The following is a 15,672-nucleotide window of genomic DNA, read 5'->3' as shown; positions in this document are numbered from 1 at the left end:
CGTTGTTGCGATGGATTTCTAGAATGTGGCCTGGTGGACAGATTTTAGAAGGCCACCAGCCACAGCCTGATCTAGGTACTGCAAGGGTACAGAAGTAAGGCTCGGACACAATGGTGACATGCTTTTGGGTATAAATGTTTATTAAGTAAGAAATAGTTTGAAGAAATGCCTCTCTATCCCTAAAGCTAAAAGTGGTTTCTCTACCTCAATGGAAACTGGTGAAATTGTCACGAAGTCCGAAACTAAAAAGTTGGTTGCTGTTGTGTCACATAACCTACATTTATTTTTAACACTAATAATCCAAAGCAACTGTGCAAGAATGATCGCTTCTCAAAGGAACCAGTGTTCTTCGTGTTTTCAACCAACCGAAAAGTTCCCAGTCTCTGGTAATAAAGAAAGCTGAAGAAATTAACAATGTTCATAAATGTTAGACTTCAAAGCTAGGGTTAGCTTCCTTTCTCCTAGACTTATTCTCACTTTCCTTCCTTTGGGCTGGAGCTCCTTTATCCTCTTAGACAAATGTCACTGGACAATTCACATGTTTTTTGGATTCACAATTCTGGATCGGTCACGAGAGGATAGCTCAGGAGGAAACGCGCATGCCTTGGAAGCAAGACGAGGAGCAACACAGGTTCGATCCCCGGGTCCCCGCTTTGAAACCAGTAACCAAATAAGTAAATGTATATCTCTTGAGGTGTGGCCGGGGCACTACTCTGGGTCCAAGCTGCAGTAAGCTCAAACAGTCCAAGATGTTCTCCTCCTAGCATGCTTTCATGCCTCAGCAATCTTCAGGAAGGCTGATTGGATGCAGATGTGCAGGGTTGAATCCCTCTGGTATGTGCCAGGCAGGGGCAGCAGGGCATTCTGGTAACTTTAGTGTAGAGCCAGCCGGGATCCAACTCTTCCACCATTTTCAATGTTAGCCCTCAGTGGGGAGGGAGTTTCCATCAGTATGGCACTCCAAAGATAGGCAAGAGTAGCCCAGGTAATGTAGGATTCCTTTTTATCGATTCCAGGGTTCTTGACCCTTTCAATCTCACACATGGGTGCAGGTCCCAGACTTGCAATATAGGTTGCTTCGCTCTACTGCCAAGCTAGTTTCCTTTGTTTTGCTTGTTCTTGTGGTTTCATAGGTGTTTGTTTCACTCTTCTGCCAAACACCCGATTCCACTATCTTGGTTCTTCTCAGCTTCTCGTATGGGTGCGGGTCCCAGACTCAATGTCCATTCACTGTCCCAGTCCCTGCTTTTCAAATGTTGGCATTCACCCCCTTGCTTCCAGGACCTCCAACACCTCCTGGGGAAACCTGAGTGCCTATTTCTTCTCTGTAGGTACCAGCGCTTCCCCCAACCGCTGCGTTGTTCCTCGAGGCTCCGGCAGCTATCAGGTGAATGATGGGTTCTGCAGGCGTCTCTGTCCGGCCGCACGTCCTTCCTTGCATGTGGTTCGCAAGAGGATGGGTTTCCAGCTTGGGCCATGTTCAAGCTCTCTGTTCCCTTGTTTCGCAGGTCCCCTTTTGGCTTTTCTCTGCCCGCCCAGTGCACGGCTCCCACAGTTCCTCCTCAGAGAATCCTTCTTCTGTCTCCCAACTGAGTTCCTTTTGAACTCCTGTGCTGGTTCATTGTACTCGCTCAAGTAAATTACATCTCGTGAGAAGCTAGACTGCTCACTGTCTCTCCCGAGTGATCCTCAGACTCTCAATGATCTTCACAGTACTCACCTTCAACACTGATGTAAGACGCATAGTATTCTCTTGTATTTGAGGCTTTTCAAGTATATTAAAGTGTCTGGCCTGGCAACAGAGCACATTAGAAAGGATGCAATGGGCTTGTGGTGATAAGTCTCAAACTAAGTTATTCAACAATTTACCAAATAACAGGTAAGTGTTATCCTCTCTTCCAGACCCAAGGCTATCCCAGGGGCAGGATACCCGATGCAGGTTCGACAACCAAAGGTGAGTGGGGGTGAGAAGGCACACTGTTGCTTACTTATACCCCCTGACTTTGATTTTCCCTGATGTCTGTGTGGATCATCTGTGGGTCACTGGGGGCTCGATCATCCAGAGTTTGTGCCAGTAATGGGTGGCTATGAGTTGCAGGTTTGAGGATGTTTCTGGTTATTGGAAATGCAAATTCCAACGGTGCTGGCCGCCATAGGACACTTCACTGGAGAGAGGACTGTGCGTTCGAGTGACTGTCTCTGTTTGCAGACAACTGGTGTCCTTCCAGTCGCAGTCACAGCAGCTGCTGGACTGGTTCCCTTGAATGTTCTAGACTTTAATGCTTAACAGCGATAGTTCTGGTGAGGTAGCCCATGAGAGCTGGTACGTCCACTGGGCAGTTCAGGGACACTTCTGAAGGCTCTCAAGGGATGGATCCTCGAAGGCGTCAAGACTAGTTGGTCCCACTAGTCCATGGCCTGGAGCTCTGCTCAGGGTCTTCGGAGATCAGGCAGAGGAGCAGGGCTTCACCGGGTTGGCTACTGAAAGGGATGCTGGGGGACTTCGGGAGTCCTCCTCGGATCTTCAGCAGGCAGCTCTTCTTCGAGGGATTCTTGGCTCCAACGAATATCTGAAGAATAGCTGCAGAGGTCCTCCTTTTATCCATGTAATTCATATCAAGTTATGTTTCTAGCAGGCAAACAAAGCTTTACCAGTCTACCCTAGAGGGGCTTCTACCATTGCCAAGGGAGCTATGGCAACTTTGTTGTTAAATATTCCCTTTAGAGAATATGAAAGGAGCAGCAATATGGATGTAAATGTATTTCGAGGGGATTGGGTCCTCCGACGTATTCCATATCTATGACAGGTAATGTCCGCAGCTGTGCTGCGGACATTACCTGTCATAGATATGGAATACGTCGTCGGACCATCCCATCGAAAGAACGTTACCAGGTAAGAAAGTAACTTGTTCTTTTATTCTGTAAACCTAGTTTACTTCTGCTCAAGAATGGACTCCAGGTGAGGTCAGAGTTCATTTTGATATTCCGTTGGTTGGCATACCTCTATTTGTTTACTGCTTTACGCTGTTACTGTTGGAAAATCAATTCAATAGCTCACAAATCGCTGAGGGCCTCTTGCCAAATTACTCTGCTGTAACAACGGTTAAAGTGTTTTACACAGGTTTGTGGGCAACTTGCCATTCCTGCCTATTTGAAAGTTTGCCATACACTAATAAGTTGGGAGTGCAAACTGGGAAGGTATCCCGGTTTGCTAAGCTTCATGCAAGGGTTCAAAACCTGCTGTCTTTATTTGAGATTTTATAAAACCTGAAGAAAATGTTGTATACATTGATGTATTCTGGTATTGACTTGATGGAAGGGAATTATTCAAGAGTTTAGGACTCCTTGCATTCTTCCTGGGGAAATAGGTTCTATGTGAAAATGTCATGTGAAAATGTAGTCAATAAAAGTAATTTTCGAAAATGTAGTCATTCAATACATGCAATCGAAAGTATGAAAATGTTGCCAGCAAGAAGGTCTCCAAAAAAGCTATTTTTTTAAATGCACAAAAGTACAATGCTGTAACACTAAGTATGACCCAAACCTCTAACAAAACCTCCACAATCACCCCAACTCCATTCCTAAACCTTCCCCTAACTCTAATTAAAACCCTTATTCTACCCTAAACTCTGACTGAACACTAACCCTTCAGGTCGGTAAAGCATTTTATTTGCATTTTACATAATACAAAATAAATAGAAAATTAAGGGAACCCATCTCCAACACCATCACCATCTCGCCACAAAGTACATAGCCCTTGCCCTAACCCAAACCCTTGTTCTAGGACTAACCTTAACCTAACTGCAACTCTACCACTTACCCTAATTCTTACTTTACCCTAACCACAAGGTTTATCATACCGGCTATTTTTGCCAGCATCCCCATCCCCCTCCAACATCCATATCCCTTTTCTTTAACACTTACCCAAACCATTACTCTGTAAGTGCTAGTCTTTACAAAAAAACTCAATCCTAACACTAATCTACCCTATCGATTAACCAAACCCCAACTTCTTTACTCCATCCTCTATCCTAACACGGGCAAATCACAGGCCCACTTAAACCTAACAATTACCCTAAGAGCACTACATTTTTGGCTACTCTCCAGCTGCATTTATTGACTACGTTTTGTTTTGCCAATTTTTAACTGCACAGGTATTTCCACCACTTTTTCACGGACTACATTTTTGTTGGCTACATTGTCACTGGATACCGGGAAATCTTGTATTCAGAGTTCCATAGTGCTATTAAGTGAACTAAGCACTTGTGCACTGTTGGGAAATATTTTATTTTTGCAGCTTGCCCATCTTTGATTACTCCCTTCTCGCCCACCTCCCCCACACAAACACACATTTTAGCTATTATTTGATTCCCGTACTGGCATTTGGAGTGAATTGTTGGTCGTTAAGGCTACCATGTATTGAGATTCTGTCTCCCTTTGCAAGATTCTTTGCGGTTTTCATTCGGCACACATCACCTTACACAAAGTGCTGCAGGGGTAATTTGTTTCCTTTTTCTTTTAGTACATTTTCAGTTGCTTTTATGATGTGTTCAAGACATGCTGGTGGCAGAAGATCTTTTTCCACCATGTTTTTTTGGTTTTCTCTGGTGCACTTTTGAATTTTACCACAAAATACAATTTTGAGCGCAGGGTTCAAAATTGAAGCGAGTTGGGAGCTATTTAGCCCCTGCTTCTAGCCTAGGAGAGCCTGGTTAGCTTGAAACAGACAGCTACCAGGAGCTACTTTGGGCTCCCCAGGTAATTGGTGCCTTACAAACATGCATATGTTACATTAACTATGAGTATTTGAAAAGGCGAATAAAGAACAATTAGGACGCATCTAGTATACATTTAAACATAATGAAACCTACATAATGGTCAAAAAGTTAGTGTGCATCTCCTGTGCAAGTTAGAATTGCGGTGCGCTGGGTATTTGCTTCTGGTTCCCCAGCGGTAGCTCCTGCCTACTGGGTGATGCTTGATGCCCGACAGCCAGGAGCTGGTTTTGGCTCCTGCTCATTGAATCTTAATTTCGAACCCAGCGAGTACTATATTTTCAAAATGTCCATGTCATGTCATGTCTGCCCTGTCTTTTGGTTTTCTTCCTGTCCTCTGAGGTAAGGAAATGGTATTTAAGGTAAGCCCTTTCCCTGGCAAAACCTTGTTTCCTGGGGAAAACCGAGGTGTGAGCTTCTGGTTGGTTGTGGGCGACGAGATGGTCTATTGCCAATCTGCACCCAAGCCAGAGGCTGAGCAGATGTGGGTCAAGAAGATGTGCATGATTGGACAGTCATTGGAAGTTTCAATAGTGCAGAGCCTTACAATTGGGGTGCTAGGAGCAAACCTGGCTCGAATTTGGGATCAAAGGGGGAGCCCTGCAGCAGTTTTTCTGATAGTTGTTTGGAGTAAGACGCCCTATTAAGAGTTGCAGGACATTGAAGACCCAAGGACAACCGTTGAAGACATCCAGCTAAGTCCCGTAAAGCCCCGTCTCTCTGAATCAACTCTTATTGGTGCTTCGACCTTTGGGCTGGTCAGACCGACCAGTTTGTGCCCCTGTAAAAAATATCCTGCCCCAGCAAGCCTTCGGACGTGCCTCAGAACCATCCGTTGGGCTGACAACCTTTATCCAGAGCATCTTCAGTGCATCGGTCCCAGTTTTGGGTCTGGCTTAGAACTTTGCAAGTTTAACGCGTGTGGCCCAAGGCCTATCGCCCTACAGCTGCTGTTCTGTTCGCTACAACGAATTGGTGCCTGCTGGAGCAGTGTCTTTATTCTTGCAATATGAGATATCTGCTACCGGCTGATCGCAGTGTTCTTTGTTACTGCCTGCTTCCATCGTGTCCTGAGGGGAGGAGGCTCTAGTCATCGTGGGACCAGTTGTGGTCCTAATATCAGACTTCCTGGGTCGTCCTGCTGCATAGCATCCAGTACCATTGTCTCAGAATGCGGAACAGCTACCTAGCTGGAGTCAATCCCAAACTCGAAAACAACCACTGCACCTATGGCCCCTGGTACTCCTGCAATGTAGCCAACAATCTAAGTGGGCCCAGTGAATAGTGGAACCCTAGGGGGCGGGGGGCTTCTAGTAGAACCAGAGTAAAGGGGGCAAGCATGCATACCAGTTTCCACCCACCCTACCTTTCCCTTGTCTGATGGTGGTGGAAGTCTGGCCAAGGATCCCCCTCTGGGCTTCCCTTACAGTGGTGGGATTGGGAAAGTCCCCTAATCTTTTTAACTTGCCTTCACCGCTGGAAAAATGTACATGTATGTTGGCTTTGCCAATACTTGTTTGTTCACTTCACAGGCTTCCAATTCTCTGCAACAGGTACTTAAGTGGGACTTGTGACTCTTAGTGACACCAGGCCTACTCGCCTTCACAGAGAAGGACTTCTCATTGGGCCTTATTTTCTCTTGAGGATAGCTCAGGGACAACGTGCTCGCCTTGGAAGCAAGATGACCGGAGCAACACAGGTTCAATCCCCGGGTCCGTGCATAGAAACCACTGGGTATTAAGCACGTTATAAATAACCTATCATATCATGTCAGGGTAACCTATTTACATTACTTGCAGTTGCTTTTGCATTGCTTTAACTGTTTATTTGCTTTACTACTTGGTTTTGTATTTATTGTTCTTTTATAGAGCACTTTCACCAAAGCATTTTGACAACAATTAATAACAACGGTACAAAATAGCAATGACGGGTAAGGAAAGCATAACAGCAGGATTAAACATGGGAGAGCGACTGATGAAAATGTTTTAACTGAGTCCGAAAGACATGAAAGGAAGAGCGGGAGAAAATATGAAGAGGAAGGGTGTTCAGTGTTTTGGACCAAGGAGTGAGAATGAACGAAAAGAAGAGGGGTCACAAGGCGGTTTGGGAACTGAAAGAAGAAAGATGGACTGAGGACAAAGGGGGAATGTGCAGGTGTCTATAAGGAGACCAGAGATGGGGGGGGGGGAGAGGAGGGGGTGGGGATGGTGCAGGGCAAAGACCATGCAAAGATTTGAAAAGGAAGTGAAATAAAATAAAGAGCAAAGGAGAGGAGATGATGAGGAGGGACCGGGAAGCAGCAAGGGAACTGAAATAAAGGCCGAATAGCAGAGTTAAAGACGGAGCACAAGAAAGTGAGATGAAAGGAGGGGAGACCAAGAAAAAGAACGGAACAGTAGTTGTCTGGGGGGAAAAACAGAGTACACAAAGAGCTTTATAGCCTGAAAAGAGAGGAACGGACGGCACGCAGAAGATTATAAAGATAAAGAGCAGAACGAGCTGTGATAGAGATATGAAGAGAGCAGGGTGGATCATGTTTGGGGGAGATACCAGAGAGCAGTGGGGAGAAGGAAGGGGAACGAACGAAAGTAGAGTATCTCAGTCTTAGAAGGGTTCAGAAGAAGGAAGCGAGAGACTATCCATGCTTTGACTGCAGATAGAGAAGAAGAGACTGTCTGGGAGAGAGGTAGAAAAAGAACAGAAGGAAAAGAGAATATGCATGTCATCAGCATAAGTGACAAAGGAGATTAAAGGAACGTATGTGCGCAGAAAAAAGAAGGGGGCCAAGGACAGAGCCATGAGGGACCCCAAAAAGAAACATGCGGGAGGAGGAGAGTTGCCCAGCTCAAGAGTAAGAACGGTTTGAAAGATAGGATGCAAATCACGTGAGGACAGATTCGGAATGAAACGGAGGAAAGAAGAAGGTGGTCAACCATATTAAAGGCAGCACAAAGATCAAAAAGAATAGAGCAGAGAGAAGCGAGTTTGAGATATGTAGAAGTTCAGACTCTGCTGAGTGGTTCGTGTGAAAGCTAGATTGCAGAAGAGGGTGAAGGTGGAGATGAGATGAAACCTGTGAGTAAACAGCCCTCTCAAGAAGTTGGGATAAGAATGGAAGGAGAAAGATGGAGCAAAAATGAATGACCATAAAAGTGAGGGTGATCGGTTTATGTTCACTGTATTTATGTTAATAGATTTGATTTTGTAGTACTTGAGCGTGATTTTGATATTGTTGGAATTTGTTAATGCCAAATACATAGTGTATTTTATACCAGTTGTCTAATTTGGGGGTGCGGGGAGGGGAGGGGGTCAGTGTGTCACTGCACTGGCCCCATATCTCTTGCATTCTAAGCCTTACTTGTCGACTACAACTTTGAGTTTGGCTAGACCCCTGTCCTGTTTACTAAAGTAGGGTGATCTCTCCTCGGGGGCGATTCTGAAAATCCATCTCGACATGCACTGTCACTGGATCAGTTCTTCCTCATTTGTACCAGCAACGTTTTATACTTTGCAATCACTTGTCTTGAATCGGTAATGCTGCTACCTAAATATGAAAAGGATGCCAGGGAAGTTCCCAGGAACTATTGTTTGATCCTACACTTTAATGTAGCAGGGAATGATTTTTGTGAAATTTCTGCTAGATGAGCTATATGTATGCCGGGACGGCAGTTGTCAATCTGCCCGTCAACTGTATTCAGAAAAGGGGCTGCATTGAGCCATAACTGTTTATACTAAAAGAGTGAATGTCTTGTTGCTGCATTAATATCCAGTATGCCATGGACAAAACTTTGTACAAAGGCCTTTCACACTTTCTGCCCCTCTTTAATTTTCTTACATTCAGAAACCTGGGCAAATAAATACATTGTAGCTTTTTGTCCCTTTCACAGTGTTACTGGAGAGCTCATGCTGTTGGTGATGTGGAGAAGATGGCTCTGGTGAAGCTAGCAAAGTAAGTACTTGTTTCATTCGGTTAGCAATATCTACCTGGCATGTCTTGTAGCGCTATGTTCCAGCACCAACATTGAGTTTTTTTTAGTTTTTTAGTTTTTGTTTCCCTTCCAGACTCCACGAGCAGCTGAACGAGTCGGAGCAGGCCGCTCAGTGTTACATCAAGTATGTCCAGGATATCTACTCGTGTGGGGTAAGTGGGACACTGGAAACTCAAGGTGACTTGATTGTGTACAGTTACTACATTTCAACAATGCATTTTGCAACACCCATCTTCAGTAGCAGATAGCTGACTTTCATTGAGTGCATTGGTAGAAAGATGTTGATGGGAGCAATGGAACCGATTGTGAATCTCGTCCACAGGAAATTGTAGAGCATCAGGAGGTCAGCACAGCCTTTCGATACCTGGCCCAGTATTACTTCAAGTGCAAGCTGTGGGATGAGGCGTCTGCCTGTGCACAGAAATGCTTCAACTTCAATGATGTGAGTTCACTGACCTTGTTAATGTTGTTCATTCTTGTAGATACATGATGAGCTCTAGTGTCTGAGCGTGCAAAACAACCAACATAGTCTGTGAGGAGTGCAAGTGTGTGTGCTGTGACAAATCCTATGTTGTCCTTTCTCCCCGAGGGGAGACCCTTCACATGAGGCCAGGGAGGGTAGGCTGCTACCCGATAGTCCCCCTGGGGGTGGTACTCAGCGGGTGGATCCCATGGGGATGGACTTCTCCTCTGGGATACAGGGTAGACATTATGGGCCAACGCAGTATAGAACCCTTCACCAAACTCCCTATGTACCTCCCCACTTGGAAAATCTTAATGGAATACCCAATGCTTCCATATGTCTGTGGTTCCATGAGCTTGACTTCAACTGGGACAATGAAGCACATGGGCTACTCAAAGGAGAGCACAAGACACAAGATTTAGATGAGGAAAAACAATACTGAAATACAAAATCCTGTAACAACTAGGACGAAGATGAGCGGAGTAGCAAAGAGCCCTCCGCAGAACCACAACACGTGTTCTAGCTGTCTACTAGTAAGCCAAGGCATGAGAATGATAAAACCCAAAGGCAGACTTTCAGAAAAGGTCAATCCTCCCAGAGGAACCAAGCGAGGAGGTTGCATCCGACGGGAACAGAGGTGAAGAATGAGGCAGAGAAACCCACTGTCTGGAGCCAGTCTTGGAAATAGAGAGGACAGTGGGCTAGGGGACCACAGAAGGATGCGGTCCTGATAATTGGGAAGGGAGATGGGTACCCAAGTACAGGGCAGTACCGCAGAAGCCACACAAGCACCATGAGTCCTGCAGCCGACGAACGGAATTGGAGAGGACCTGAAGCCCTTGCGGAGCAAAGTCAGAGGTACACGAGTGGGCTGAGTTAGGTTGGGGACAAAAGGAGCTGGTGGCACAGAGAAAATAGGGCGAATAATGGGATCATGGGCCTACAAACCAGAAACCAAGATAAAGAGCCTGGACTTGCAAATAAGATAACAGAATGAAGGTGAAACGGCTAAGAGGCCCTGGACATCATGGAATGAAAGGATACAACTTCGTCCGGTGGGTATATGCCCTATGGGGCTCGTCCGCGTGCAGTGTTTCCGTCAGCTTGCAAAAAGATGTATGTTTTAGAATTAAAATATATTTTTATATGGCAAGAAACGACCGCATTGGAAATGGGAATGACTGTTTTACTGCCCAAGAAAAAAAATATTTGATCCCCTTAAGTGCCAAGGGCGAGGTATCTCGTCCCTGGGATTATCTCCCTGTTGCCAAGGAGTAGATTCCTTGTCCTTGGCACTTAAGGGGGTTAATGAAACAGAAAACTTTAGACCAAAAAAGGCCTTGGCACTGGGGGCGGGGTTGCGCCCCTTTACAACAAATGTATTCAGTCCCGTAATCCGCCTGTGGCCGTTCCCATGCACTCTATATGCCCCTCTCCTCCCAATACCCGGGGTATCCTTGAGCTAGTTTTATCGGGCTGGAACAGCATACTAAGGACTGCCAGTGTTCTGAAAGTTACTGACGTAATGGCCGCTATGAATTTGCTACTGGAGTAATACAAATGTGTTTACGTAAGTGTGCCTTCATCCGTTTTTTTTACATCTGTCCTTGCACTGGACTCCTGGTAAGAATGAGCATTGCCAAAGCCAACGGTTTTGACTTGTATATAGCTATTAGGTAGGCATTTGCTAGTCACTGCTATCCTATGCCCAGGTAAACGCACCAATTCCCAGCTCTTGGCATCTTACAGCCGCATAGAATAGAATCATTATGGCAATGCCTGCCCCATGCTTAACAAAAGTAAAAATCGTTGGCTGGCTTTGTCAATGGTTTTTCTATTCGTTCAGGGGTGTGGTGTAATCATTCTTTAATAAATGTAATACATTTTGCGATGGCTAGAACCAATATTGCTCTCCCCCACTTCTTTCAATGTATCCTGTAGTTTCATTGCATTTCCTAAATCTGATTTCCAAGAGCTTACATCTGCGTCCGTAAGTGTTTGTATTTTCCTCTCTTGTAGTGCTCGGCATCAGTGGGTGCGGTTTGAATTTGGTGGAGCAGATCGATATTTTGTTTTTTTCATGTGGTGACATTCTGTATATGGGTTTTTTGAAGTTGTATTATTTGTGTATGTCGTTTTTATATTTGAAACGCGTGACACTATGTAACTTCATGCGATGTATATGAATTATTTTTGTAACGTCCTGTTTTGTTTTATTTGATCTAGACGAGGGAGGAGGGCAAAGCCCTTCTACGACAGATACTCCAACTGCGTACCCAGGGTGACGGTGCTTCCACAGAGCCGTCCAGTGCCGCGCCATTCTTTCTGCCACAGCCCCTGTCTGCTAGCAATACCCCCACACGGAGGGTGTCTCCCCTCAACCTCTCATCTGTCACTCCATAACCTCTGCTTTACAGGACTAGCTGTGATGGAAGGGCATACATTGAGGAGGTGTAGTGCTGGCCCTAGGTCAGTCTGGTCCTGCTCACTTCATTTTCTGGATGCATTCTATGCAGCACCCGCTGCACTCATCGGTTGCTCGGCAGGGCCTGGATGATTGTGGAGTACCTGCACGAGGTTAGCTTTTCCTGGTCAGATGACGCAGTAACGATGCATTGAAGCTTTGTCGGACGGTAGGATATTGCCCATTGCACCGAGCCTTTGATCATGGATTGTGAAGCACTCTACTGAAGATTTGTTCTGTATCAGTTGGCGAAGAAAAGTATGAACTTCTAAGCGATCTGTGAAGCGGAAATGATTCAGAGAACAAATAAACATGGTTGTGCCACGTGGGGACTACTTGCATATTTATCGCCATGGGATCCTGCCTTTGAGATCTGGCTTAATGTGCAAGGCAGAGGATGTGTTCTTTCACGACTGCAAGAGACTGGGAGATGGGACGGCTTCTTTCTTGTAAGAGGCACATTGCTTACCCACAAATCTCCTTCAGTGGGACGATTGGATTGAAGGGGTGCTGGTGACATGATCATTTTTTGTATGATCACAACCCTTTTTTTTTTTTTTTACTGAAGATAAGGGCATGAATGACTCCGAACATGTGCAAAGATTCTGATGAAGGGGCCAATGATTTGCGCTATTTTTGCCAGAAACCTGTGACCGGAGAATATCGTAATGGACGGGGGCGTGTGCAATATTTTCCCCACAGCTGGGAGTCTATTAAACCCTGTTTTTCATCCTTTTATCTGTCCAGTCTTTGATGTCTGTGAACCATTAACATCTATTTTATTTTTTTAGCAGGTGTTTTCTTTCTTCATGCATTAAGGTTGTTGTATTGTGATGTGTTCCCTCCTAGACTACAGTTCCTCACTTCTCTAGATGCTGACCGTGAAATGCACTGAGGCAGTTTGCCTATTTACTGGTTCACAAGATTGATCGCTCCCATCAAAAAAGAATGTAAAAACTATTAGGTATCTGAAAGCATGTGGAACACAGATACCAAAACAGTCGGTGAAGTCTTCAAATACACGTGCTGCTCTCCCTCCTTTCCGACTGGTTGGGACAGACTGCTGCATCCTCACTTATCGGAAAAAGCTTATTGTAAAAGATAGATGTCAATTTAAGTGTAAACTTTTCAAATGTTTTGGAAGCTTTTACGCAGGTGCGTTCCTCTGTACAGGCCCACAAACCTAGTTCCTATTTATTCTGCCTACTAGGCTGGTCGGATTTGCTGCGTTCCTTGATACCCTCCTTTTTTGGGCATTGGTGCTAGCTGTCACTTGTTGGAATTCAGAATGGTATTTTACACTTCCCTACATACAGTGAAGTGCTTTCTCCGACACGTATGCCAAATACAACAAGTACCAGACACCTGATCAAGGTCATTGCTGCACCGAGGAACAGCTCTGCTACCTTGGATCACCACCAAACGGGCATCAATCCAGCAGGGTCGATTGGGTCCATACTCGAACCCCAGGTAAAGTGGCAACATCAGGGACTTATTCAGTTACTAGAGGCACTTCTTCAGAGTCCTCGGTATCTAAGCAAGTTGACCAGGTCTTCCATAACAAAATGGCTAGTCTCAATCTGCAAGCTCATCAGAGCTTGCAGGCCATTTCTATCTAAGGCTAGATGCATTATCCTCGCTAATGCACTAATACTCAAAATTGGATTACTGCAATGCCCATACTTAGGTGCTAATAAGTACATCCTAGATAAAATCCAAATTTTACAGAATAACTTGCTAAGAACAGCCCTGAATATACCTAACAGAAAAAATGTTTCAGAAATCAGAAGAGAAAATCACTGGCTGAAGATAAATGACAGAATTCTGCTTAAACAGTTTCCCCCACTTTTAAATGCCTAAATAATGCAGCACCCCCATACCTAATGGAGAGAATTGTAAGGAAAACTTCCACCCGCCCTTCCAGAGTGGATAGCGCGTTCTGCTTGAACATGCCCAGATTCAAGCTAAAAAAATCAGGAGGAATTAGTTTCCCAGTGAAAGCTGCCAGTCCTGGAACGCATTACCCATCTCTCTCAGAGCTGACCAATCCCTCTACAGCTTCAGACGCAATACTGTGAAATGCTGCGATCCAACGACATCTGATCTCTTCATTATGCACAGTTTCTGTAATTATCTGACACACCTGATATGCGCTGCCTGAACTATGTACTATTTATACTTGCACTTTGTTACCACTGTACTTCACTGTTCAGTTTCGGATTATTATCTGTTTACCCTTCTGTATATATGTAACCTGCCTGACTATGTAACCTAGGCCTTAAGTATCCTTTTACATTCGTTGCGCCCAGTTACCTCCGGGTTCGGTGCGCCTTACAAATTAATAAAACAAACCAACAAACAAATCTGCAGAGGTCAGTACTGGTATCTCCTAAAAGACACTTCAAGAAAAAGAGTGTCAAAGGAGAAACGTAAGGAACCTTTTTCAGACCACATGATCATTTAGAGTTTATAAACCTTGTTTTAGATTCTGAGAATTTTGATCCTAGCAAGCAATTTTCAGTTCCAGAGGAGACTTTTAGTACTCTGGCTAGATCTAAAACTCTGGGATATTCGTCTCGTTTTTCTACTGAGAACCAAGAGGTTTCTTAATTAAAAGTCCGGGTTTCTTGTCAGGTGGTGTTGACATACGTTCTGGTACCTAGTCCTGTATAGTTTAATTTGTACAATCCTCAGCCTGCCCCTGTTCCTGTTGTGGTTCCTGATAGCGTTGCTTTGTCTATGTATATATGCGGTTAGATTTTGGAAACTATGCTTTCAGAGCCCCTTTCTAGTGGTTTATGCTCAAATGATGAACGGTATTACAGCTATGATTTATATGAATAAGCAGGGAGAGATTTGTTTCCATCCTTTGTCTTCTGGTAAAACAAATTTGTCATTTGGCCCTCCAGACCAGAACAACGTTTTTCTAATTGTGCCCCATCTGAAAAGGAAGGGAAATGTGTTGGCAGACCGTCTAAGCAGAACAGGTTCTGCACCTCACAAATGGGAACTGGAAGTATTCCGTAGAAAAAACGTGTTTCTCAAATGAAGGTTTCCAACAGTGGATTAGTTTGCAATACAAAGCACTTTGTCCCTGGAATGAGTCTTGGAAAAGAGGGACATAATTCTCTAGGAGAGATGCTCTCCTAATAGAATGGTCAAAAAAGACTCTTTATACCGTCCATCTGCTTTCTGCAATACTCTTGAGGTTAGCACGGAACACGACCATGAACTGAGTTCTCCTGTTTTGGTCGTGCCATATTATGGTTTTCAAATCTTGTAGAGTTGGCAGTCCTTCCTTCGATAGATCTTTCTCAAACAGGCGATATCATGACTCAACAGATGGGGCAGGTACTTCATATCTTCAACAATTACTGCATTTGAAAGTTTGGTTCCTGCGGAACAAGCTTTTGCCCATTTACATCTTTCAGAGCCGAATTTTTGTATCATGGCGGCTGCCAGAAAGAGTCAACGCGAAAGCAATATAAAAGCAAATGGCTGTGTTTTTGTTATTGGGCTCTTGACCAAAAATCCTCCCAGGCACCTGTAAGTAAACTATGGCATGTCATTTATCTGATACTTAGCCTCTACAGGAGTTAGGATTGACACTTATAACCACTACTTTTCGGCAATTGGTGCTTATCAAAAATTGTATGTCCTTTTTGTTTATTTGATGTCATTGGGTACAATTCTGAAGGTCCTCTTAGCTTCTACCCTCCCATTAGAGAACCTATGCCTCAGTGGGATCTTATTCTGGTGTTATCCTCGTTGATAGGCAAATCTTTTGACCCGCTGGCTTCCTGTGATATATACACTTGTTCACCCGCAAAACTGCTTTCTTGGTAGCCATTACATTGGCAGGAGCCCGCGCAAGTAGAGGGCGCCGATTCTGCTGCTGTTTGGCTGTTTGCTGGAGGCTGGGCGCTGGGCTTAACGCAGAGAATTGGATGAAAAGTGGTTTGTCGAGTGAAGAAAGGTAAG

At 44.7% G+C, this 15,672-nt stretch overlaps 1 protein-coding gene across 3 annotated transcripts in view; it reads left to right on the top strand.

The window, feature by feature from the left end:
- CDC23 (cell division cycle 23) overlaps nt 1–12,427 on the top strand; it is a 205,215-nt gene extending 192,788 nt beyond the window's left edge. For all 3 annotated transcript variants that reach the window (XM_069651563.1, XM_069651564.1, XM_069651565.1), the window contains 4 exons: nt 8,663–8,724; nt 8,838–8,916; nt 9,087–9,206; nt 11,454–12,427. In XM_069651563.1, coding sequence (XP_069507664.1) covers nt 8,663–8,724; nt 8,838–8,916; nt 9,087–9,206; nt 11,454–11,630 — 438 coding nt within the window. In that variant the 3' untranslated portion in view covers nt 11,631–12,427. The remainder of the gene's footprint in view (nt 1–8,662; nt 8,725–8,837; nt 8,917–9,086; nt 9,207–11,453) is intronic.
- The last annotated feature ends 3,245 nt before the right edge of the window (nt 12,428–15,672 follow it).

Source organism: Ambystoma mexicanum, chromosome 3p (assembly GCF_040938575.1).
Source record: "Ambystoma mexicanum isolate Mex_15411 chromosome 3p, UKY_AmexF1_1, whole genome shotgun sequence".
Lineage (NCBI taxonomy): Eukaryota > Metazoa > Chordata > Amphibia > Caudata > Ambystomatidae > Ambystoma > Ambystoma mexicanum.
This window is presented reverse-complemented; position numbering and strand designations above follow the sequence as displayed.